Source organism: Oryzias latipes, chromosome 11 (genome assembly GCF_053564925.1).
Source record: "Oryzias latipes strain Hd-rR chromosome 11, Olatipes_Hd-rR_3.1".
Classification (NCBI taxonomy): Eukaryota; Metazoa; Chordata; class Actinopteri; order Beloniformes; family Adrianichthyidae; genus Oryzias; species Oryzias latipes.
The window spans coordinates 604,343-630,313 of record NC_136247.1 but is presented as its reverse complement, the minus strand read 5'-3'; the positions used below and the strand labels follow the sequence as shown (position 1 = coordinate 630,313).

The 25,971-nt window shown below is 43.2% G+C and overlaps 1 protein-coding gene across 5 annotated transcripts in view; it reads left to right on the top strand.

Annotated features, from left to right (window-relative positions):
* Positions 1–25,971, top strand: part of tent4a (terminal nucleotidyltransferase 4A) — a 41,018-nt gene that overhangs the window by 10,729 nt on the left and 4,318 nt on the right. For 3 of the 5 annotated variants that reach the window (XR_002874203.2, XM_023960302.2, XM_078954520.1), the window contains exons 2-12: positions 7,494–7,617; positions 10,337–10,383; positions 10,460–10,580; positions 11,275–11,382; positions 18,024–18,152; positions 18,225–18,438; positions 20,835–20,961; positions 21,042–21,145; positions 21,289–21,470; positions 21,781–21,939; positions 22,045–22,206. Coding sequence is in view for 3 of the 5 variants with exons in the window: in XM_023960302.2 (XP_023816070.1) it covers positions 7,494–7,617; positions 10,337–10,383; positions 10,460–10,580; positions 11,275–11,382; positions 18,024–18,152; positions 18,225–18,438; positions 20,835–20,961; positions 21,042–21,145; positions 21,289–21,470; positions 21,781–21,939; positions 22,045–22,206 (1,477 nt within the window). In the remaining 2 variants the exon portion in view is untranslated. The remainder of the gene's footprint in view (positions 1–7,493; positions 7,618–10,336; positions 10,384–10,459; positions 10,581–11,274; positions 11,383–18,023; positions 18,153–18,224; positions 18,439–20,834; positions 20,962–21,041; positions 21,146–21,288; positions 21,471–21,780; positions 21,940–22,044; positions 22,207–25,971) is intronic. The other 2 variants (XR_013658723.1, XM_023960303.2) reach the window with 1 other exon arrangement.

Here is a 25,971-nt window from a genome sequence, read left to right as displayed (position 1 = left end):
GATTTCTATTTTGAACCTGAAAAAACCTGAAAGTGAAAATGTAAGTTCTGAAACTTTTAAACCAGAAAATGTGAAAATGAAAATAATCAAGGTTATATTGGACTTGCTTGAATCTTTTCATTTCACTTTTGTTTTTATTTTGAGTTTCAACACCATTATTTTAGCTTTCGGTTTTAAGTGGTTGCGTCATGGTTTTCAAAACCTTTGACCATATAGGGCGCCGTAGGTCTTTGACAAATGCAGTCACAACTGATGCTGAAATGATTGTGGGTGACGTAATAAATGGTAAATGGGTAAATGGCGTATACTTGTATAGCGCCTTTCTTCCTACAAGGACAAAGCGCTTTACAGTCACAGACCCATTCACCCAGTCACACACACATTCACACACACATTCATACACTGATGGCGGCTCCGCTGCCAAACACAGGCGCCTGCCTACCACCAGAGGCAAGGTGGGGTTCAGTGTCTTGCCCAAGGACACTTCGACTCATGGGCGTGCAAGGCGGGAATCGAACCTGCAATCTTATGATCATGGGTCGATCGCCCTACCGCTGCACCACGGCCCCCCCGCCCCGTAATACAGTTTACACCTGGCAGCTCTGCAGTGAAAAACGAATGAAGAATGACAGAGGAGTAAAAAAGTTAATCAACTTTATAAACCTGTTGAATATTTGGTGAAATATCTTTAGCTTTAAAAAAATTATATCTAGATGAACTTTTTAAAAGTTTTCCTCTTATGGAACCATCTTGGTCCCAACCCTCCAGCTAATGGTACTCCGTTCCACTAACAAGACCCTTAATCTTTCATATTATCTAGAACTATATAATAGTTTTATGGCATTAATAGAACTAGAAACTAAAGCTAGAAAACAGCAGCTATAACAGAAACATCTGGTATGACTTTTCCATTATGAGGATTCATTGACTCCATGGCCAGGCCCAATCACAGGGCGCATTTGCACAGCGCTCACCTAGACCAGGACAGCAATGGGTACACTCCTCAACTGTTGGGCTATAGGGCGGGGCCCCAGCAACTCTCCAGATCAAGCCGATAGACTTACAAATAAGAGATCCTCATAAGGGAGAACTGGAGTTAGGGAAAAATAAAAAAGTGAAAAGAAATGCCAGCAAAATACAGCAAAAACATTTGAAATAAAATAAGCAATGGTATGTAGGCTAAACGGTTGTAAAAATTACAATAGTCAAAATGCCACATCATATCATATATATGTCATAAAATAAGTCAAATAAAAAAAATAATAGGTGAATGGATAAATGAAGGTTTCTGAAAGTGTCAGAAGCTGGCAAGACTGTTGGTGATGACTTAAACACAGAGGAAGGTCTTTGAAGGTCACAGTTTATTTCAGTAAAGTTGCAGTAGAAGCAAAGGTTTATTGCATCATTTGAGATTTTATTTGAAAACCTGCAGTAACTATGAATATTCTGTGTGTTCATTAAACTGGTTCTTTGGCTAATTGATTTGTTAGAGAGGAACATTATTTGTCTATTATTTGTGACAATCTGGCATTGCAGTACAATACAATAAGTAGCTAATTGAAATCATTTTTTTAAGTAATGGGTTTGTGGAATTTTTTCTGGAGAAGAAATCAACGGTTAAATTCAAATTTCCAAATTCCAATTAATTTTATTTATATAGCACCTTTCATGACAAGAAATACAGCTCAATGTGCTGTACATAAAAACAAAAACAAATGCAATAAGATAAAATAAAATACATTAAATTAGCCCCGCACAATAAAATACACAAAGACAAACACCAGTGGAAAATATATCAATAAAATAAAGAGAAATCAGAAGGCGCCGTCCGCCCTGTCCTCCTATTGGCAGGGGTGTCAGTATAGACCCAAACACCCCAGCCGAGGGGGAGAAAACACTCGTAAACAGTCGAATTTGAAATAAAATAAATGTGTTAAGATATCATAAAAAGTATACAAGTAAAATTCTAGATTAAAAAGATATGTATATGATAAAATGTCATAAAATACTAGAATAAAAATTCTAGATTAATCAAATAAAATGATGTGATAAAACATCATAAAACGTAAAAAGAATGAAGAATAAATATATATGTGATAAAATATCATAAAATAAAAGAGTAAAAATAGTAGATTAAACAAGTAAAATGCTAAAAGGATGTAATAAAACATCATAAAAAATAAAAAGACATAAAATCTAATTAAAAGCTAATTTAAAAAGGTGTGTCTTTAATTTCTTTTTAAAAACCTCCACATCCTCAGGTAGACTGTTCCACAGACGAGGCATCGCCGTGGTTCTTTGTCCTGACCCTGGGGACTTTCAGCAGGCCTGCACCTGAGGACCTAAGGACTCTAGGAGGTTCATACGTTAAAAGCAAGTCTGATATTAAAGAAGGACTAAGAGCATGGACACTCTTAAAAACTATTAAAAGAATTTTAAAATCAACCCTGAAGCTGACAGGGAGCCAGTGCAGAGATTTTAAGATCGGTGTAATGTGCTCCCTCTTCCTAGTTCTCGTTAAAAGGCGTGCAGCAGAGTTCTGGACTAGCTGCAGGCGATTGATAGTGGTTTTCTTGACACCAGAAAGGAGGGCATTACAGTAATCTAATCTTGATGTAATAAAAGCATGGATTAATATTTCAGCACTGGCTCTAAAAGAGAAAGAGTTTCACTCGGGTGATATTCCTTAGATGGCAGGGCTCCAGACGAACTTTTTTCCCTGGGAGCACTGTGGCCCCCAACTGGAAATTTTAGGGGCACAACCAGAAAATTTAGGGGCGCATACCGTAAATCAACATGCTAACCAAATCTATTAATTTCCAATGTATTACTAATACCGTAATTTCCGGACTACAAGCCGCTACTTTTTCCTGCGCTTACAGCCCTGCGGCTTATTCAGTGACGCGGCTAATTTATGGATTTAATTAGCGGCCGCCATGTACGTACTTTCGACCTCAGTGAATAGTTTGAATTCTCTATCTAACACCAAGCACGAGGTATTTTCATTCAACACACCTCTTAGCAGCCAAACAGCATGGCCTTGACTTCAGGTCTTAGACACTTCAGTCATGGTTCAACAAAACGAAACACGCATGCCCGGCCGCATCCCAGAATCCTTTGGGGCCATTAGACCCAACGTGCACGTGATCGCCGCTACATTATGATGAAGCTTTCAAGTTAAAAGCAATCGTTAAAAGCAGCGTAAAAAAGTCCACCGTCACCAACGGGTTTGGAAAAGCCGGTTTGCTGCGTGACGGAGAGAACAGCGCATGGAGTGAATTTACACTCCATTTACGGTTTCTAAGGAAACCGTAAAAGCGGAATTTTGCTTTGAAAAACTCACAGCCTCCGTGTGAGCTGGAGACAGCTTCTCCTGCTGATTGAGCTGCGGGGCCGATGGCAGTCTGAAGGCTCCCACACGTAACAACGCACCCGCCCCTCATACACTAAACGTACAGTATTAAGTCCGATTGCTTTGCACAGAAACGATTTGCTCCATCCACCGGCGCAACGGGGACGAAGTGCTCCTCCTTGAAGCCGCCCTGGCCAGAGGTGTCGGAGTAGATAGGAAGGGGAGACAAGGAGCGCGCGGGGCGGGAGCGGAGCGCAGAGGCTTCTGAATTCTGCCGCACGCGCCGCACTGAGGCGCGCGCTTTTCAGTCGCCGCTGCTTTATTTTACCGTTGTGTTTTCTAACCAGTCCTGTTACTCCCATAACGCTGCCGCGACACAAGCGGAAGGAGAGCTGTACCCGTTCACCCCTCCATGCACTGCTGATACTTGCTAATTCTTAAACACGTACAACAGAATGGCGAGCCGGGCGTTGGCCCCGCCTTTAGCCCCTAAGACTCATGGGAAATGTGGAATCGCGGATGTAAATTTCCTCATTATAACTGAGGGATGTAATGTTGATTATATGGTTACTGTTTGTAATTTTATGTGTGATACCTAGATTGTCAATAAGTAAAAAAAAAAATGAAATAAAAACACCATAACTGAGGGACTTGTGAACAGAATATAGCTCCATGCTGTTTGACAGATGTCGATACACTCAAATACGTGACCCAGAGGCAAAACTGGCACCACCCACAATGTGCTAATGAACTACACTCACTCTGGGATGCTGGCCGTGATCTGTCAGGATGACAATATCGCCTAACACATGCGCGGCTTGTACTCTGACGCGGCTTGTGTATGTATAAAACTAATTAAACATGTGAAAATGGGTGGGTGCGGCTTGTAATCGGGTGCGCTTTGTAGTCCGGAATTTACGGTAAATACTTTAATAATAGATGCAGAAATTACAATGTGCTGTTTCTAATTCAGTGTCACATTTTATTCTGCACTTTTGAAGATGCAACAAGGCAAAATGACAGCAGCATCACTGTCATGACAGTACAAATAGTAAAAAAAACAGATGGAAAATTATCTTTGTGACACCAAATAGGTGCAGCCAAGATGCACAATAAGCGTGTTTGAGATCACCCAGGTGAACTCAACGCTGCGCAGATCACCTGGTGTGTGACATATATTTTTGTTTTTGCTCCAACATCACCTGTCAATCATCACAAAAATATCGCGAGAAAGGGGTGGGAGCAAGGGGCAAACCTACCCGGACACAGCTGGAAACTGAACTGACTGAAATCTGCCCTACAGACTACAAAACAATGCATTATGGGACATGTGTCCTGAAGGTTTTTTGTAGTTGAGTGATTAATTAAAATAATTTAAAATACCAATTGATTAAAAATAGGCTACATACATGACAAGACATTAAAATAATCATAAAATATATAATAACACAGATCACACTAAGGGGGAGAGGAACATTAAAACTAAATTGAATGTTAAGGACAACTCCAATTTCCTGTTCTCCTTCAGTCTTGCTGTAGATTCATCTCACAGCCCCCCCTTTCTGGTCTCCCCAACGATCCAGGCGAGGTGCCGGTTCATCTCAAGCACGTCTATCGTTGCATTTTCCCCACGTATTTTCAGTGTGTCTAAAACTAATGTTGTTTTTGCTCGAGCGTGTTTAAAGTTCAAGCCCCGTTAGCTGTCACGCATGTAGGTGTTGGACATGTATTCTCCTCAGCTGACCCGACTCCCGCGGAGTGGTGTGCTGCCGTAACAGACGTGCAGAAACCGTTTGATGCACCGCCGTAACCTAAACTAAAACTTAACCTTCCTCCGGGTCTGTGTGACCCAGAGAAAAGTTCAGCACAAACTGCATGTATTTAAAAAATTTCGAGCGAATAAATACGTTCTAAAAAGGAAAGTAAGGAACTCCTTAATGTGGGGGTTTCCTGCTTTCAAGCCCTGTCATTGTCACGCCCCCAAGAGTCATTTACCCCACTGTGATTGGTTGGTCAGCTCCGCGCACGACAATGTAAAAGTGTCATTCATACAAGCTGGCGGGCCGCAGTAATATTAAAATTTCACATTAAGGCGGGGGCCGCAAAATATCATCTTGGGGGCCGCAAATAGCCCGCGGGCCGCAAGTTTGAGACCCCTGCTGTAGACTCTGGCACTGGTACACCAGCCGCAGGTCGGAAGAACGAATCAATAGTTTGCTTGCTCATAGCTCAGACGCACATCAGGTTGTGATGATATTTGTCTCTGTTTCCTTCCCACAGATGTTTACGCGCGATCGATTATCTCTAGGCCCCTCCCCCTCCACGCATTTTAGCCATTTACAGTGGCTTTCCCTATTCTTCTCACACGCAGTGGCCGCCTCACACACAGGTATCACGCGAGTGTGTGCTCGCGTTTAATGAGTATGTGCGCGAGTGTGTGTGTCTGCCTGTGTGCGTGTGCGCTGGCGTCTCATTATTTCATTGATCATTGACGTGCCCCTTCCATGTTTAATGTGTAAAAAAATAGAAAGGGTGGGGGAGGCAAATTTACTGGTCGCACATGTGCGAATGGATGTAAAATTCAGTCGCACACTCTCAAATTTTGGTCGCAAAATGCGACCATTTGGTCGCAGTCTGGGGCCCTGGATGGTAAAATGCAGATTTAGTTGGTTGATTCACATGTTGGTCAAAGCTAAGATCTGCAACTAAAATCACACCGAGCTTCCTTACTGTGTCACGTGTAGTCATAGAAATGGTTGACAGATAAAATTGGACCCTATCTCTCTCAGCTTCAGAACCGATTACCAAGACTTCAGGCTTCGTGTCCTGGTTGAGCTGCAAAAAGTTCTCTCCCATCCACATTTTAATGTCTAAAATACAGTTTAAAAGGCTGTCCATGGGTCCAGTGTGATTTCCAATGCAAATCTGATCTGTATCTATGGATCTGCAGGGCAACCTGGTCCGGTGTGACCTCTGATCAGAAGATTGCAGGTTTAATTCCCGCCTTGCCCGCCCATACGTCTAAGTGTGTTTGGGCATGACACTAAACTCTACCTTTTTTCCTATGGGAGGTTGTCGCCAGTGTTTGGCAGCGGAGCCGCCAATAGTGGGTGAATGGGACTGTTACTGTAAAGGTAGAAAAGCGCTATAAGAGTATTTATCATTTACAATCTATTAGGCCTGCATAGGGGTGTTGACGATAACCTCATCACCGCGCATCACTGCACAATCCTCTTTTTTTTTTTTAAAGTTCTGCATATGGTGCGGGATTTAAACTATTATAAACACAAACATCTTTGCTAATAATTTACTTTTTCTGCGAGTCCTGTGTTCAAATCTCAAGGGCTTCTGGAGGAATTTCCATTGTATTAATTTCCATTACAAGCTGCGTGCGTTTGTGTTGGGGGTTTGCAAGACGGCCACGGTGATCAAAAATCCCACACCGCCACAAATCTAGGCCTGCACAATAAATTGCAAATTTATTGTTATCGCGATATCAAGCTGTGCAATATGTATTTCGCAAAACCTGCAAAAATTGCAATAAATGGTTAGCTTAAATGTGCTAAAACAATCTTACAGCAGCTTAAAGTATCTAACAAATCGAAGAAATCCCTTTAATGCATTTGACCAATCGGATGGACGCCTTCACGTTGTTAACCAATCCGATTGAACCTTTTTATTTTAGATGTTTGCCTCCCATGTAGACGATGGTCATTTGGAGTATAATTTTTAAACTGTTGCAGTGAAATGGAAATGATGTTTTCTGTTGTCTTGTTGTTGTTCATGTACAGCAAGTTGTCATGGCAATATTGATCACTAATATCACAAGTCTTCCTCATGTGGTACAGCCCTAAAAGGCAGAGCATGGGGAAATTCTTCATTGCTTAATCCTCTGAGCTTTCAACCTACATTTTTACAGAATGCATGTTTCACAGACTGAATTTATAAAAGCAGGATGTGTTTGCTTGTGTGCAGGGGAATGTAAAGGTGGTTGTTTCTTCTCACAGTTTATAGTGGTCATGGCTACAAGCATCCAACCCCACCTTTAAATGATCCGCCTGCGTGTTCAGGGTTTGTCTTTCAGTTGAGCTCAGATGGATCAGTGGTAACTTTTACAGTCATTTTAATTGTTATATTTCAGATTACATGAAGAAGTGATGGACTTCTACAAGTACATGTCACCGCGGCCAGAAGAGGCTGCCATGAGGAAGGAGGTGGTGAAGCGGATAGAAACCATCATCAAGGAGCAGTGGCCCTCTGCTGATGTAAGACACTTGCTTCTGGAGATTAGTGTCCCACAGAGAGGAACCCATACGTTTCAATGACACATTTGTACAGATTTTACTAGGATTACATTTGGAAATGTTGTCAGCATTACTTTATAAGAAGAAATCTGAAATTTAAGGCTTTCAGCAGCGTTGCCCTAAACTTATGTGTAAAAGAAAATAAGTCTGACAGTGTTACGCCGCTTTTGATGTCTAGGGTTACGTCAAGGGGCATAACATAAAGTAAAGGTTTTGGCTACCAAATTTAAATGAACAAAAACACCAAACAAATGTCTCCATAAAAATATAACATTTATTTACAAATAATGAACAACAAACAATAACTAAAAGTGAAGCAAAAAGGCTTCCGGGTGAACCAAGGCCAAAATAACAAACATAACCCCCCCTAACTGAAATCTTGTAATCTTACCTGTAAATGAAAGAAAAGGGAAATCAAAGAGGAAACACTAACCTCCCCGGACTAACAGAAACAGGAGAAAACAAGTACTAAAGAAAATGGCAGTTCACCCCTACAGCTTCACTTAACATAACTATAAACCAAAAGATTAAACAGAGTGGACACAAAACCACAAACTACAAAGAAAGCTTGAACCCAGAACAGCTATGAAGGATGTAGATACAGTAAGGACCATAAATATTTGGACAGATACACATTTTTTCTAATTTAGTTTCTGTACGTTACCACAGTGAATTTGAAATAAAACTACTCAGATGCCATTGAAGTGCAGACTTTCAGCTTTATTCCATGGGTTGAACAAAAAGATTGCATCAAAATGTGAAAAACTCAAGCATTTTTAAACACAATCCCTTCATTTCATGGGCTCATCAATAATTGGACAAATGAAATGACTGAAAAAAAAATGGTCATTACTAATATTTGGTTGAAAATCTTTGTTGGCAATGAGCCTGAAGTCTTGAACTCATGGACATCACCAGATGCTGGGTTTTCTCCTTCTGGATGCTCTGCCAGGCCTTTACTGCAGCGGCAAACAGTTGCTGTTCGTTTGTGGGCCTTTCTGTCTGAAGTTTAGTCTTCAACAAGTGAAATGCTGCTCAGTTGGGTTAAGATCAGGTGACTGACTTGGCCATTCAAGAATATTCCACTTCTTTGCTTTAATAAACTCCTGAGTTGCTTTGGCTGTATGTTTTGGGTCGTTGTCCATCTGGATTATGAAACGCCGTCCAATCAGTTTGGCTGCATTCACCTGGATCTGTGCAGACAGTCTGTCTCTGAACACCTCAGAATTCATTGGGCTGCTTCTCTCCTGTGTCACGTCATCAATAAACACTAGTGTCCCAGTGCCACTAGCAGCCATGCACGCCCAGACCATCACACTGCCTCCACCGTGTTCTACTGATGATGTAGTGTGCTTTGGATCAGGAGCTTCTCCACGCCTTCTCCAGACTTTTCTCTTGCCATCATTCTGGTAGAGGTTGATTTTGGTTTAGTCCAAAGAATGTTTTTCCAGAACTGTGCTGGCTTTTTTAGATGCTTTTTAGAAAAGTCCAAACCCTCTGGATCTACTTTCATGCATTCTTCTTTTGATGGTAGACTTGGATATTGATCCGCCTACCTCCTGGAGAGTGTTGTTCACTTGGTTAGCTGTTGTGAACGGGTTCCTCTTCACCATGGAAATGATTCTCCCATCATCCACCACTGTTGTCTTCCGTGGACGTCCAGGTCTTTTTGTGTTGCTGAGTTCACCAGAGCTTTCTTTCTTTCTCAGGATGGACCACACTGTTGATGTTGCCACTCCTAATACTGTAGCAATTTCTGGTTTCATGTTTTTTTTTCTGTTTTCTCAGCTTAATGATGGCTCCTTTCACCTGCATGGAGAGCTCCTTTGACCGCACGTTTTCTGTTCACAGCAGAATCTTCCAAATGCAGCACGAGTCCTCTAATCAACTCCAGGCCTTTTATCTGCTTCACTCATAATGACATGACAAGGGAATTACCCACACCTGCCCATGCAATAGCATGGAAGTCAATTGTCCATTTACTGATGAGCCCATGAAATGAAGGTATTGTGTTTAAAAAATGCTTTAGTTTTTCACATTTTTATACAATCTTTTTGTTCAACCCATGGAATAAAAGCTGAAAGTCTGCTCTTCAATGGCATCTGAGTTGTTTTAATTAGAATTCACTGTGGTATTGTACAGAAACTAAATTAGAAAGAATGTGTCTCTGTCCAAATATTTATGGTCCTGATTGAATGGTTATTATTTTCTATGTAAGAATAGAAAGTTGTTTATTAAAGAGTAGCTAAGTTCATTCATTTTCTTCCGTTTATTCCCTTTTCGGGGTCACGGGGCTGCTGGAGCCTATCCCAACCTTTTGTGGGTGAAGCAGGGACACATAGGAACTAAGTTAATAATTTAATTGCTCTGTTTTTGTAGTTATTAGAATTACAATCACAGAGCCGGATCTCTTGTGTCTGCCAACTAACAATGAATAAAAATGATTTCTGTCTGTTTTCAGTTTTTAGATGGTGAAAGCTGTTTAAAATGAAGTCTCTGATTTGTTTTCCTTAATAAATTCTTGATTTATTAAACTGAAGAAATGGAGAAGCTCCTTTTTGTCTTCTGCAGGATTCCTAAATGACTTCCTTAGCAGCAGGTGGTGGCTCTGTCTAAACTACAGCCTGGTCTACACCTTCTGCCTTGTGTTTGATAATAATGTCCAACATTGTTTTATTAGGTCCAAATTTTTGGTAGCTTCAGCACCGGACTGTACCTCCCAACAAGGTAAAGCTGCACTTTTGTGAAGGCAGGACGTTTAAGCTTTTGACTTTTTGTATAACTGTCTTGTTTTTGCCCTCAGTGACATCGATCTTGTCGTGTTTGGGAAGTGGGAGCGACCCCCGTTACAGGAGCTGGAACAAGCTCTCCGGAAGCACAATGTGGCAGAACCGTTTTCCATTAAGGTTCTGGACAAGGCCACAGTGAGTGCAGGCAGCAATCCTGCTCTATCTGCATCTGTTTGATTGTTTTAACCCTTAAAATAAGTTCTGTAGTAAATTAAAGAACTGACTAAATTTAGGCAACTAACATTTTGAAGCAAATTTATCGAGTTATGCAAATAAGTATTACTATCATAGACAATTAAAGCTGAGTTTTGGCTTAAGTAAGTACATTTAGCTCCATACAAAGGATCCATTTACAGCGACGGCTGAGCCGCTAGAGAAGCTTTTTGCTGTTTCTAGTCAGCTTTTACCCATTCCTTCCCTCTTCAACTACAGTTCTTCAGTGAATGTTCTTGTAAGCACAAAACCCTCTCATCACAATCACAGTTGTGGCTGTGGTGCAGCGGTAGGGCAGTCGACCCATTATCGTAAGTTTGCAGGTTCGATTCCAGCTTTGCACGCCCATGTGTCGAAGTGTCCTTGGGCAAGACACTGAACCCCACCTTGCCTCTGGTGGTAGACAGGCGCCTGTGTTTGGCAGCGGAGCGGCCACCAGTGTGAGTGAATGTGTGTGTGACTGGGTGAATGGGTCTGTTACTGGGCCTTCGAAAGACGGTAAAAAGGGCTATATAAGTATACGCCATTTACCATTCGTGATCACATTCATAATCACAACCAGAACCCCTGTTCCTTGTGTCTAAGTTCACAACGGTACTCTTTACTTATCTTTCAGGTGCCAATCATCAAGCTGACTGACCAGGAGACCGAGGTGAAGGTTGACATCAGTTTCAACGTGGAGACCGGAGTCAAGGCAGCCAGCTTCATAAAAGACTATGTGAAGGTGAGACAGCATCAGATTTTCTTACCCAAAGCACAAAATAAGATAAAACTTTATTCATCCCACAATGGGGAAAGTCTTTTATCTCCAGCAGCAAAAAAAGACATTCAGAAGTACAAACAGAAAATAACTAAGTAAAAAAACAGCAGAAGAGACCATAGAAGAATAAAAAAACAATGACAACAACAGTCTACAAAATAAGTAAAATGAGTGAATGAAAAAACAAAATAAAACACCAAACACCCGAGGGTCTGTGGAGTGTCACTGTAACACGGTGTTGTACAGTCTGATGGCTGTGGGGGGGGATGACCTGTGGTAGCTTCTTCTTGCACTGTGGGGGCAACAGTCTGGGCCTGAAGGAGCTGGTCAGCGCCTCTACAGTTTGGTGCAGGGGGTGGGAGGGGGTATCCATGATGGATGTCAGCTTAGCTAACATCCTCCTGTCTGCCACCTCCTCCATGGACTCCAGTGAGCAGCCCAGGACAGAGCCGGCCTCCTTAACCAGTTTGTTAAGTCTCCTCATGTCTCTGCCTGCACTGCCCCCCGCCCAGCACACAACTCCATAAAGGACCACTGAGGCCCCCACAGTGTAATAAAAGGTCCTCAGCAGCTGTCTGCACACGCCGAACGACCTCAGTCTCCTCAGCAGGTGAAGGTGACTCTGACCCCTCCTGTACAGAGCATCCGTGTTATTGGACCAGTCCAGTCTGTTGTTCAGGTGAACACCCAGGTATTTAAATGTGTCCACGACCTCAATGTCTGAACCCTGGATGGTCACCGGTGAGTGTGATGGTGAGGACCTCCTGAAGTCCAGGATCAGCTCCTTTGTCTTGCTGGTGTTAAGCAGCAGGTGGTTAACTTCACACCAGCTAACAAAGTCAGAGATGACCCCCCTGTACTCCTGCTCATCCCCCCCTGATACACAGCCCACAATGGCACTGTCCTCTGAGAACTTCTGCAGATGACAGTGGTGGAGTCGTGGATGAAGTCTGATGTGTACAGGGTGAACAGGAATGGGGAGAGCACAGTCCCTTGAGGTGCCCCCGTGCTGCAGACCCCCACATCAGACACACAGTCACGCAGCCTCACAAACTGTGGCCTGTCTGTGAGGTAGTTGATGGTCCAGGCAGTGAGATGTTGGTCCACACCTGCAACCTCCAGCTTCCTCCTCAGCAGTGATGGCTGGATGGTGTTGAAAGCACCGGAGAAATAAAAAAACATGACTCTCACAGTGCTCCCAGGGGCCTCCAGGTGAGACAGGGCCCGATGCTGCAGGTAGATGATGGCGTCATCCACCCCGATGCCTGGTCGATATGCAAACTGCAGCGGGTCCAGTGCTGAGCTCACCTGAGTGCGGAGATGGCTGAGGATGATCCTCTCCATAGCCTTCATCAGGTGGGAAGTCAAGGCGACAGGTCTGAAGTGGTTCGGTTCCGTAGGACGAGGTACCTTTGGAACCGGAACCAGGCAGGAAGTCCTCCAGAGGACTGGTACCTTCTCCAGTCTGAGGCTCATATCATCACCACACAGAGCTGGTCTGCACACTCCCTGAGGAGCCTGGAGGTGATGTTGTCAGGGCCTGTAGCCTTCCTGGCCTTTGTTCTCCTCAACTCCTTCTTAACCTGATTCAGGGTGAGGCAGAAGAGGCTTGGAGGGTGGGTGGGCGGTGGCTGGTCTGGTGCTGTGAGTCTTTGGGGGGGTTCCTTTGCTTCTGTTGGAAGAAGGGGAGAGTGATTGCTTGGTGCTGAGATGATAACAGCTGGAGCTAGGAGGAGACGCCTGAGATGGAAATTTGTGCAGGGGGGGCCGTGTGGGTGGAGACTGGGGGCTGGGCAGAATCAAATCTGTTAAAGAACAGATTCAGTTCATTTATCCAGGCTTGGTCACCTGTGACCTGGCGACCATTTCCAGCCTCAGCATGTCCTGAGATGCGTTTCAGACCCCTCCACACATCACGGATGTTGTTCTGTTCCAGGCGCTGCTCCAGCTTCTTCCTGTAGCGTCTTTGCACTTCCTGATGTTGTATTTCAGGTCCCTCTGTACTCTGCGTAGCTCCTCCTTGTCCCCAGAGAGAAAAGCCCGCTTCTTTTCATTTAGGAGGGTCTTCAGATCAGGAGTGACCCAGGGCTTGTTGTTGGAAAAACACTGCACTGATTTTGTTGGCACTGCGTTTTCCACACAAAAATTCACATAGTAACCTAATAACAGAATAACATAAATTATATATTTACAGTGGGGCAAAAAAGAATTTAGTCAGCCAACGATTGTGTAAGTTCTCCAACTTAAAAAGATGAAAAAGGTCTGTAATTTTCATCATAGATATACCTCAACAATAAGAGAAGAAATGAGAAAAAACAATCCAGAAAAATCACATTGTTTGATTTTTTTATATAATTTATTTGTGAATTCTGTTAGAAAATAAATATTTGATCACCTACAGGTAGTTACAGGTCTGAGAGAGAGGATCCTCTGTCCTTCACTGGCTACCTGTATTAATAGCTCCTGTTTAATAGATAAATAGATTGAAACCTTTATTTCACCTCGCAAAGCATTAAGAACAATTTCTTATTTACAATGTTGGCATGAAAATGTTAGAAACAATTAAAGTAGAGGCAAGAAAACAACAAACATGTTTTAGACATATTTATTATAAATTACCGTAATTTCCGGGCTAAAGAGCACACCTGATTACAAGCCGCATCCTCCCAATTTAATGAGGATTGACCACTTTTTTCATACACATTTGTATACAAGCCGCAGGTTGTGGCAATTCAACAGATGCATCACTGATTACCTTGGCCCGAATACTAAGAGACCACAGTAGTCTCAGTGAGGGAGGAGTATCCAGTAGTTTAGCCTATTTATTTGAACACACCCACATCTGCCCAACAGAATGGACCTGACTTCAGCTCACAGCTCCCTAAGTTATGGTGAGAAAATTCACACTCAGATTCCCCACTTCCCATGAGTCTTAGGGGTTTAAGGCAGGGCTAACCCCCGGTTCACCACACACACTGATGTACATGTGCTAAAACCACGTGCGTGTTTAAGAAGGAGCAGGGAGCTGCAGCGGAACGCGAGAGCAGCTCTACCCTCCTTCCGGCCGTAAAACGGCAGCAATGTGGAAATAACAGGGCTGGTTGAAAAGATAAACACCAGTAAAAGAGAGCACGGTGACTTATAAGCGCGCACGGCACGCGTGCCTCTGCGAAGCGCGTGCACCACAAGCTTTTTTCCACAACAGTGAAGGAAACTTCTGGCACGCAGCAGACCGGCTTTTCCAAACCCGTTGGTGAAGGTGGATTTTTTCACACTGCTTTTAATGATTGCTTTTAAATTGAAAGCTGCGTCACATTGTAGTGGCGGTCACGTGCACGTTGGGTCTAATGGCACCAAAGGATCGTGGGATGCGGCTGGGCATGCGTGTTTCTTTTATTGCACCATGACTTCAGTGTCTAAAAACTGAAGTCAGGTCCATGCTGTTTGGCTGCTTGAGTGTGTGTCAAAGCAATCACGCTTGGTGCTGGACATAGAATTATGTAGGCAGTCTCCCCTCTGAAGCTGCCGGAGCGCTCCTGGTGGCCGATAAATAAAAGCATAAATTAGCCACATCATTAATTAAGCAGCAGGGTCGAAAGTTCTTGACAGAAGTAGTGGCTTATAGTCCGGAAAATACAGTACTGATTAAGAAAACATTTACACGACTCTCTAAAAATGTCCTTTACTCTGCGTTTAAAAGCGGAGAGTGAATCAAATGCATTATGTTTTGATAGAAGTTCCAATCATTTGGAGCAGCAAAACAAAAAGACATGAGGCCATAGGAAGACCTTGTTTTTGGGACTTTCAATTTGAGGAGTTGTGAAGAACGAGTGTTGTATCTTGAGGTATACAGTAAACACTTATTTTTCGCGGGGGGTTCCGTTCCAAAAAGAACCCGTGATAGGCAAAATCCGTGAAGTAGAAACCTTTATTTTTTTTAACTATTATTATACAATTAAATACTCTATTATACATTGAAAAGAAAGAACAAACCATTTTACAGGCTCAAGCATTTGTTTCACATATAAAGGTTCCTTTAGAAACGTTTTTTTCAACAAATAACTTCTGTACTTTACTGTCAAATAATAATTTTAATCATCAATGTGAACAGAAGGCTTCAAATTGCAGAGATTAGCCCCGCCCACCGTGACCCGAGTAATTGGATTAAACAGGAGAAAATTTCAAATGATTATGAAAAAAATACAAAGTACAGTGGGACAAATAGTGACTCAGGTGTATTTCACTGCTCTTCAGATTGAGCCGCTGCATCCTGACTCCACTCTGCAGTGTTTTCTTCTTTTGAAGCCCGCGGTGCACCTGTGTTTGTTCGGGAGAAGAACATAGTGATAGGCAGTTGTTGTCGCTCTTTTTCTATGGGTTTTAGAGAAACTCAAAATTGCAAGATGATTTTCACGTACGTAATGTAAATTTGGCAAGCTGTTTTACGTACCTGTACACTTTAAACTGCAACGTTATTGACGCACAGGTAGAGAAGAAGCAGAGTGACTTTTTAGCCAATCAGAATGCAGAACACAATGCATGATGCAAATCCGTGAAGTAAAGAAGCCGTGAAAAGTAAACCGCGTTATAGCGAGGGATCACTGTACTCTAATTGTAGTAACTGTTGTAGATGTGGAGGTGAGAGACCAAGCAAGCTGTTGTAAATGAACACAAGCCAGTGACTGTTGCAACTGGACTGCAAAGAATGAACCTGAGAGTACAGCAGGCTGTGGTGTGTCCTGTAAGGGGCATTAGTAACAACACCAATTGCAGAGTGAAAGATTGCGTCCAGATTTTGAAGACTTCCTTTGAAAGAATGGCAATAAATGATATCACCATAATCAAACAAAGGAAGAATACACATTTCAACGACAATCTTTTTAGCTGAAGATGTAAAAGCAGAGTGGTTTCTGTACAAAAGCCAAGTTTTGCTTTGACTTTAGATTGTAACATGGTGATGTGGTGACGGGAGGACAGTGCGTTGTTTAACCAGATTCCCAAGTACTTGTACTCTGTAACCTATTCTAAGATGGTTTTGGATTGAATGAAATGATTTTTTTCCTCATTTCCTCTCTCATAGTTGAGAGTTCGAACTGGTTATCATTCGAACCGAACGACATGAGTGTGGATTTAGAACCGTTTGCTGCGTAGACAGAGAGGCACTGTAGACAAGGATCTCCCGTGGAGTCACGGTGCGAGAACAATGAACAAGTCCCAAAAGTTACAAGGTGAGGTAGCCTAAAAGTTGACTAGTTGCATTAAGCATACAATAACATGTAACCTAAAGTCACAAAAACGGCAAAATATAGTATTGGAACTACAAGATCAAAGAGGTAGCACAGATTTATGGTTGGTCCACTAAAACTTCAAATTATGACGTAGTTTCGGACTGTGCATGTGCAGTGAATGCTGGTAGGAAATGTTTCACGGGTAAGAAGGATTTATAGCAGCGTTCCCCAACCCCCGTTGACCGGTACCGGTCTGTGGGTCATTTGGTAACGGGCCGCAAAGAAAGACTATAATATATAACAATACTATACTACACTATACTACTATACTATAATCATAAAAAACACTTCCGTTGTATTTATTTCGTAGTCTGAAAGATGTTTTATTTAGAAAAATTGCCCTATTCTCTGTTCCATCCGTCTATGTCACTATTGACGCAGGCCAAGGCACTCTTCTCGGTCATGTGATGGGGTTACCGCTAAAATAAAACCCAGGAGCTAGCAAAATGAGTAAAAAACAAACGTCTTTGGAAAGTTTCTTTGCCAAGGGGAAAAGGCCCAGACAGGAGGCAGAAGAGGAGCCTTCCACTTCCAAAAAAAGCTAGCTACATTTAATGGACAGTACTTCTTTATTGCACCATGAGTGTGGGAAGGGGAGAGGATGATGACAACGTGTCATGTACAATGTCATGCGTGTCAAAATAAAAGCTTGGGGTTCTTAATGCCATGTCTCTTACTCCTTCATCGTCCGCCACATCTTAAGGACCGGTCCATGAAAACTTTGTCTGACATCATACCAGTCCGTGGCGTTTAAAAGGTTGGGGACCAGTGATTTGTGGAACACTGGCTACCTTTTTTGCAGTTTGTAGAACATGCAAATGCAGCAGAACACGAGAAGAGAGCACAAGTTCATGGGGATATTTTTGAGGTATAGAAACCACCCTAGAAATGACATAATTACAGCTTTACTGTAAAAATCGAAATCCAGAACATTTAAATTTCCCTTTGTGATTCAGACAGATCAGCAGTTTTCCATCTCCTGCACTGATCTGACTTTACTGCTTCAGCCACAGGTGCAGGTTAGTGCCTAAAAAATTGGGGTTAACAGGCTATCGTATCACCCCGTTTTCCTTCCCCGGTTCTGCTCTGGTTCTTGACATACGGTCCAGCCTGAAAGCTGTAAGTTGATGGTCTCATTCAGCAGCAGTGCAGCTGCAGCTGTTCAGATTCCAGCATGACCAGCTAAAGGTTCCTCTTTGTCTGTGTCATGTCACTCCAAGCCGAAGTCCAGGTCTTTAGAATAGAATGATGTTTCCATACTTGTACGTTCATCCAAAGCTGGGCTCCCTCACAGCTGATTCTGCCGTCTGCCTTCAGAAGTATCCAGTACTGCCGTACCTGATCTTTGTGCTGAAGCAGTTTCTGCTTCAAAGGGATTTGAACGAGGTCTTCACCGGGGGCATCAGCTCGTACAGCCTCATCCTAATGGTCATCAGCTTCCTACAGGTACACATTTCCCCCTTTTGGGTGAACAAATGGCTGTATGTGAAACAGACTAATCCAGTTTGTCCATTCCAGCTCCACCCTCGCATTAATGCCAGAAACCCCAACGAGAACCTGGGCATGCTGCTGATTGAGTTCTTCGAATTGTATGGCCGCCATTTCAACTACTTGAAAACAGGGATACGTATCAGAAATGGAGGGGCATATATGGCCAAAGAGGAGATGATGAAGGCCATGACCAATGGATACAGACCATCCATGCTTTGTATAGAGGATCCTCTGCTTCCAGGTCAGTGTTTTCCTATGGATGTCACTCTTTAAAGGCCCGTACACACCGGGACAAATATTCGCCAGGCGTTATTCGCCAACGTTTTTCGCCACGTTTTTTGTGTTCACACCCAGGCGATTTTCGCTGACGATGAGCCAAGCGAACATGCAATTTCATTCCCCGACATTAGATGGCATTAATGTAAAACAGAAATACTCCTGTACACAAGGTGGCGCTGCGCAACTTTACGCTTCTTAAAGTCGCTTTTCACTCAGAAGAAGAGAGCAAGTATTTACGCGATTGTCAGAATTATACAAAAAAAACATGAATATTTCAAGCACCAGTTGCTCCAACTGGTGCTTGGTTCTGGGATATTTTAAAATGTCCGTCATTATTTCTTCGCGGCTGTGTAGATGCAACTCGGCGTCTATCTTCTTCGCTGGTATGTGTGCTCAGCAAGGCAGTTTTGTGTTTGAGCGCCCCCAAGTTGTGTTTTACTGTAACTTCAGAAGCTCCAGACACGTGTGCAAAAGCGCCGTTCTCATTGGTCGTATAGTTTTCGTCGCTGCGCGTCAAACCAAAAAAACGAACCCGAGGCGTTTTTTAAAAAGTGACGCTTTGACACGGGGCGTTTTTTCGCGTCGGTGTGCACACTCTCATTGGTGCCCTTTGTTTAGTCACGAGGCGTTAAACGTCGGCGAAAATCGCCGGCGAAATTCGTCCCGGTGTGAACAGGCCTTAAGGAAAATCATGGGCCTGTTCAAACATCCCTGGAACATGGTAACAGGAAAAAGCTCTAAGCAGTCATTCTTGGTTTTAGGTTCCTCTTGAGGACTGGCAATTAAAGATAAAAGAGCTTTTTTTAATTTATTTTTTAAACAAAGCTGAGGTTCAAATCTGTTTCTTACTTCATATTTGCAGGAATGCTTAAGTATAAAGATGAAGTGCTCCTAAACAGGTTTGAACAACTAAACTAAACTAAACAACTAAAATCATTTAGTTTTTACAGGAAAACCATAACACTGACGAGAAATTAGTAGAAAACATTCTGTTGCTGCTTTGTCGGCCCAACACACCAGTTCAGCATCTGCAGGAACAGAACATGGATGCAGCCTCTCCCTGTGGAGGGTTTTGGGTAAAGGTGTGCAGACCAACATCAGGGGGTTTTGGGTACTGTATATCTTCCAATAGTAGCACTGGTGTTTCTTGCCAAAATTTGGCAGCCGACTGCATTTATTAGAGACATACGTTTATTGGAGACCGGAGTTTATTCCATCACAGACAGAATGGTACTGGCTAATTCATTTTGTGGGGTAAAGAAATGCAGACACCACCAGATAAACATTCAGGACTTACTGAAATGAAGAGAACATTTTATTATGTTCTGATTATCACTGGCTGTGAACGTTTCTTTTCTCTTTGAAGCGGCATCAACTTTCATCCGGATCATTTTCCTGGAGACACGCGCACCTTTCTGTCTTTGCTCAGTAATCCATCTTCAAACCAGTTCTTCTAATTTGTCACTGGCTTTCTTTAGAGCTTCACCAGAAAATGGTTTGTTCCTTTTTCTGCAGCCGTCTTCTCAATATTACCGATCTCTTTACGCCATTCACGGAAATGTTTGGGATCCATCCCAAAATGCAGTGCAGATACTTCACCAAGGTGTTCTTTGGCGTTTGCCACTGCACGAAATTAAAACGCTAACTAGAAGGGGCTGCATTTCCAGAAGAAAATGCAGGGTTGAATGCTATATTGCTGAATGAAAATGAAACCATAAAGGGTAATAATTGGCACAAAAAAAAAAAGAAAGAAACAAAGAAAATGATCAAAGTTGACCATAAATCAAGTGAAAACAGCACAATAACAAAAAGATGTTTGTGAAAAATGCCCGTGCCGGGTCTCGAACCAGCGAGCTTCTGCACCAAGGATCCCCCATGTATTTCAATGGAGACAAAAGTCCTGGAAATCCTGGATTATCTGGAAAAGTTTAAGAATTTGAAGGACCAAAAGTCACAACTGGAAAGAGCTGAACATTTGAATAGTTGAATGGTTAAAATAGATGAAACATTGTAGGAGGAGTTAGGGTTAGGGCCAAAAAATGGCAGAAGATACTATATTAAAGAAAGAGAAACAGGGAAAAAAGGGTTGGATGCTTTATAGAATGAGCGTTTCTTGGCTATTGCTACATGATTGATACATTGCCTCACAATACCACAGAGACACCCGGCGTTTGCGCGACTGCGCACGGTGCGGGGGTTTAGGGGTCTATTAGAGACCAGCCCCTGTTGAATGATGTGTGCAGAGATAAAGCAGGAGAGTTTGGAGATGGCAGGACCCATAAACCTTTGTCTGACAATCTTTATTATTTTGCAGTGTGTTTGAACCATGAGTCTGACATTCAGCCTTGTCTTGTAAAGGTAATGATGTTGGGAGGGGCTCCTATGGTGCCATGCAAGTCAAACAGGTGTTTGACTACGCGTACGCCATCCTGAGTCACGCCGTGTCTCCGCTGGCGCGCTCCTATCCCAACAAAGACTGTGAAAGGTTAGTCCAGGAGGAATAAGGATGGTTTTACCATTAAGTGGCATTCCTCTGGAGGGTCACCTTTTGTTTTTGTCCTACAGCACACTGGGGAGGATCATCAGGCTGACCCAGGAAGTCATTGATTACAGAGAGTGGATCATTAAGAAGTGGGGGGGCAAAGATTCTGTGCAGACAGACAACAGAGGTACAAATCATCTAAGATTCTGTCCAAGCTTTTGCCAGAAATCCTGCATGGATGCAGCTGTTAACAGGAACCCTCACTATGCTGATGTTTGGGTGAATCACTGGAACGTTTTGGGTGCAAATGGGTGGTTCTTCATCCCTTAGGGCTGTCTCCTAAAGAACCAGCTCCAAAGGAGTCCAGCGTTCTCAGCGGTGGAGGTGCTGGTGCAGAAGAACAGCAGAGGGACTCTGCGTCCCCATACAGTGCAGACTCCCCCATGTCAATCTCCAGCCCCCAGCAGCACTCATCAGCCTCCTCAGTCTCCTCCCTGTCTGGATCTGACAATGTAAGAAGCTTCAGTGTCCAAGTGTTGCTTTTGTTTGCATTTACATCCACACAAGTTCGCCGGACATTTCTTTACGCTTAAATGTTTCCAATTGCTGACTGGGGCTCTGTGCCATCTTTCTGATTCCTGAGTTTCAGCTCCACAGATTTTAGTGAACTGAACAAAGGAAGCGACTGTTACCGACTCCACCTCTACGTTGATCAGTTTCACAGAACAGCAGAGCGTTACTGTTGCAGACATGAGATTAGAAAGAGAAAAGAATCGTTTCCTAAATCAGCTCTCTCTACAGTCACATTTTTTGATCTTCCAGGACTCAGATTCAGCATTGCCATGCCCCCTCCCTCAACCAACTGTGCCAGCGTACCCATCTTTCCCACCGACAGGCTTGGCCTTGCCAGCATGCATCAACATGGGCAGTGGAAAGCCCTGCATGGGAGGACACCATCTGCTCCTTCCTGCAGGTTCTCAGGTAGTCTGCCGTTCAGAACTCATGCATGTTCTTGAAAATGTTGTTTAGGGTTAAAATGGTTCTGATAGCGTTTCCTGGTCTCTGTTCTCCTGTTCCGTCCAACAGACTCGCGTTTCACTGCCCGCCGGTCTCGCAGTGCACGCCATGCCTGGCAGACAGGTGTGTATGCACACTGGGCTCCCCCACTTCTTCCACATGCCCCCCCCAGCCCCTGCCCCTTCCAGCCCCCAGCTTCCACCCAGCCCCCACTCCAGCCACAACCAAAAGGTAGGCTGGATGCCACAGACTCGCACAGGTTGATGCTCTGCATAAGCTGCTCTTCTATGGCAGCATATGTGTCTCATTATTCAAAATAAGTCAATACCAGAAATGCTTTTTCATTTTCACAATGAAATGTTTTGCACTGTTTGTGTTTTCTTTTCTTTTTTTTTTATGAGTCATGCATTTATGACTCATAAATAAAATGAAAAATCAATCCGCCAAACAGTTTTTTCTTTTTCTTCTTCAACACTGCTTATTCTGTCACTTAATGACAATGATAAAGAAAATGGTATTTGACATTTCATTTTCAAAACATTATCTGGTAAATATGTGGCACAATTCAATTAGGAATGTCTAATTTGACGATTAAAATGATTAACAGAAATGCTTTTTCATTTTCACAATGTAACTGCATCAAATGACTCAAAGATAAAATGAAAAATCAGTCTTCAAATTCTTTTTTCATTTTCTACTTCAACACTGCTCATTCTGTGACGTAATTAAAGCCATAATGCAAAGAGGGGATTGCAATGCATTATGCTGAAAATGAAAATGCAATCCCCTCTCTGTAAGATAAAACATTGCTTTATCATTTTAATGAAGTGACAGAATGAGCTGCTTGGCAGATTTATTTTTCATTTTATTTTCGAATCACAAAAGCAGCTTTGTTGTGAAAATGAAAAAGCATTTCAGGTATGGACTTTTATTTTTAATTATGAGACACAAATGCTTCCAGACTCTTCCTGCCTGTCTTTCTAAACTCCTTGGTGTTTCTCCTAAATGTTTCTGTAAAATCCTATCAGGTCTACATCATGTTTTTCTTAGCCTTTTATAGAAAGAATTATCCATGTATGTGATAATATATTAAATGTAACTTAACACTGAAGACCGATTTCTTTCTTCCTACCTGGAAGTTCGATGACTCAATCTCTCTTTCGCCTCTTACTTTTTCACTCGGTGGGGGTTCCGCTCATTTCATGACATCAACCTAGAGCCAGCTTCAAAAAACATCCGCCTTTTTGCAAAGATGGATGTTTAGACTTGTATATAAAAGGAAAGTGTTTTTGCCAAACACTGCCAGCTCATCAAAGAAAGTGGATGAGTGAGTGTTAGTGAGTGTGTGCTAGTGAGTGTTAGTGAGTGTGTGCTAGTGAGTGTGTGCTAGTGAGTGTGTGCTAGTGAGTGTGTGTTAGTGAGTGTGTGCTAGTGAGTGTGTGTTAGTGAGTGTGTGCTAGTGAGTGTGTGCTAGTGAGTGTGTGCTAGTGAGTGTGTGTTAGTGAGTGTGTGCTAGTGAGTGTGTGTTAGTGAGTGTGTGCTAGTGACTGTGTGCTAGTGAGTGTGTGCTAGTGAGTGTGTGTTAGTGAGTGTGTGCTAGTGAGTGTGTGGTAGTGAGTGTGTGCTAGTGAGTGTGTGTTAGTGAGTGTGTGCTAGTGAGTGTGTGTTAGTGAGTGTGTGCTAGTGAGTGTGTGCTAGTGAGTGTGTGTTAGTGAGTGTGTGCTAGTGAGTGATAGTTAGTGAGTGTGTGTTAGTGAGTGTGTGTTAGTGAGTGAGTGCTAGTGAGTGTGTGCTAGTGAGTGATAGTTAGTGAGTGTGTTTTAGTGAGTGTGTGCTAGTGAGTGTGTGCTAGTGAGTGTGTGCTAGTGAGTGTGTGCTAGTGAGTGTGTGCTAGTGAGTGAGTGCTAGTGAGTGTGTGCTAGTGAGTGTGTGCTAGTGAGTGTGTGCTAGTGAGTGTGTGCTAGTGAGTGTGTGCTAGTGAGTGTGTGCTAGTGAGTGTGTGTTAGTGAGTGAGTGCTAGTGAGTGTGTGTTAGTGAGTGTGTGTTAGTGAGTGAGTGCTAGTGAGTGTGTGCTAGTGAGTGATAGTTAGTGAGTGTGTTTTAGTGAGTGTGTGCTAGTGAGTGTGTGCTAGTGAGTGAGTGCTAGTGAGTGAGTGCTAGTGAGTGTGTGCTAGTGAGTGAGTGCTAGTGAGTGTGTGCTAGTGAGTGATAGTTAGTGAGTGTGTGCTTGTGAGTGTGTGCTAGTGAGTGTGTGCTAGTGAGTGTGTGCTAGTGAGTGTGTGCTAGTGAGTGTGTGTTAGTGAGTGTGTGTTAGTGAGTGTGTGCTAGTGAGTGTGTGTTAGTGAGTGTGTGTTAGTGAGTGTGTGCTAGTGAGTGTGTGCTAGTGAGTGTGTGCTAGTGAGTTTGTGCTAGTGAGTGTGTGTTAGTGAGTGTGTGCTAGTGAGTGTGTGCTAGTGAGTGTGTGTTAGTGAGTGTGTGTTAGTGAGTGTGTGTTAGTGAGTGTGTGCTAGTGAGTGTGTGCTAGTGAGTGTGTGTTAGTGAGTGAGTGCTAGTGAGTGTGTGCTAGTGAGTGACAGTTAGTGAGTGATAGTTAGTGAGTGTGTGTTAGTGAGTGAGTGCTAGTGAGTGTGAGCTAGTGAGTGATAGTTAGTGAGTGTGTTTTAGTGAGTGTGTGCTAGTGAGTGTGTGCTAGTGAGTGAGTGCTAGTGAGTGTGTGCTAGTGAGTGTGTGCTAGTGAGTGTGTGCTAGTGAGTGTGTGCTAGTGAGTGTGTGCTAGTGAGTGTGTGCTAGTGAGTGAGTGCTAGTGAGTGTGTGCTAGTGAGTGTGTGCTAGTGAGTGTGTGCTAGTGAGTGTGTGCTAGTGAGTGTGTGCTAGTGAGTGTGTGCTAGTGAGTGTGTGCTAGTGAGTGTGTGCTAGTGAGTGTGTGCTAGTGAGTGTGTGCTAGTGAGTGTGTGCTAGTGAGTGTGTGTTAGTAAGTGTGTGTTAGTGAGTGTGTGCTAGTGAGTGTGTGTTAGTGAGTGTGTGCTAGTGAGTGTGGGTTAGTGAGTGTGTGCTAGTGAGTGTGTGCTAGTGAGTGTGTGTTAGTGATTGTGTGCTAGTGAGTGTTTGCTAGTGAGTGTGTGTTAGTGAGTGTGTGCTAGTGAGTGTGTGCTAGTGAGTGTGTGTTAGTGAGTGTGTGTTAGTGAGTGTGTGTTAGTGAGTGTGTGCTAGTGAGTGTGTGTTAGTGAGTGTGTGCTAGTGAGTGTGTGCTAGTGAGTGAGTGCTAGTGAGTGATAGTTAGTGAGTGAGTGCTAGTGAGTGTGTGCTAGTGAGTGAGTGCTAGTGAGTGTGTGCTAGTGAGTGATAGTTAGTGAGTGTGTTTTAGTGAGTCTGTGCTAGTGAGTGTGTGCTAGTGAGTGTGTGCTAGTGAGTGAGTGCTAGTGAGTGAGTGCTAGTGAGTGAGTGCTAGTGAGTGTGTGCTAGTGAGTGATAGTGAGTGTGTGCTAGTGAGTGTGTGCTAGTGAGTGTGTGTTAGTGAGTGTGTGCTAGTGAGTGTGTGTTAGTGAGTGTGTGCTAGTGAGTGTGTGCTAGTGAGTGTGTGTTAGTGAGTGTGTGCTAGTGAGTGTGTGCTAGTGAGTGTGTGTTAGTGAGTGTGTGCTAGTGAGTGTGTGCTAGTGAGTGTGTGTTAGTGAGTGTGTGCTAGTGAGTGTGTGTTAGCGAGTGTGTGTTAGTGAGTGTGTGCTAGTGAGTGATAGTTAGTGAGTGATAGTTAGTGAGTGTGTGTTAGTGAGTGAGTGATAGTTAGTGAGTGTGTGCTAGTGAGTGTGTGCTAGTGAGTGAGTGCTAGTGAGTGTGTGCTAGTGAGTGATAGTTAGTGAGTGTGTGCTAGTGAGTGTGTGCTAGTGAGTGTGTGCTAGTGAGTGTGTGCTAGTGAGTGATAGTTAGTGAGTGTGTGCTAGTGAGTGTGTGCTAGTGAGTGTGTGCTAGTGAGTGAGTGCTAGTGAGTGTGTGCTAGTG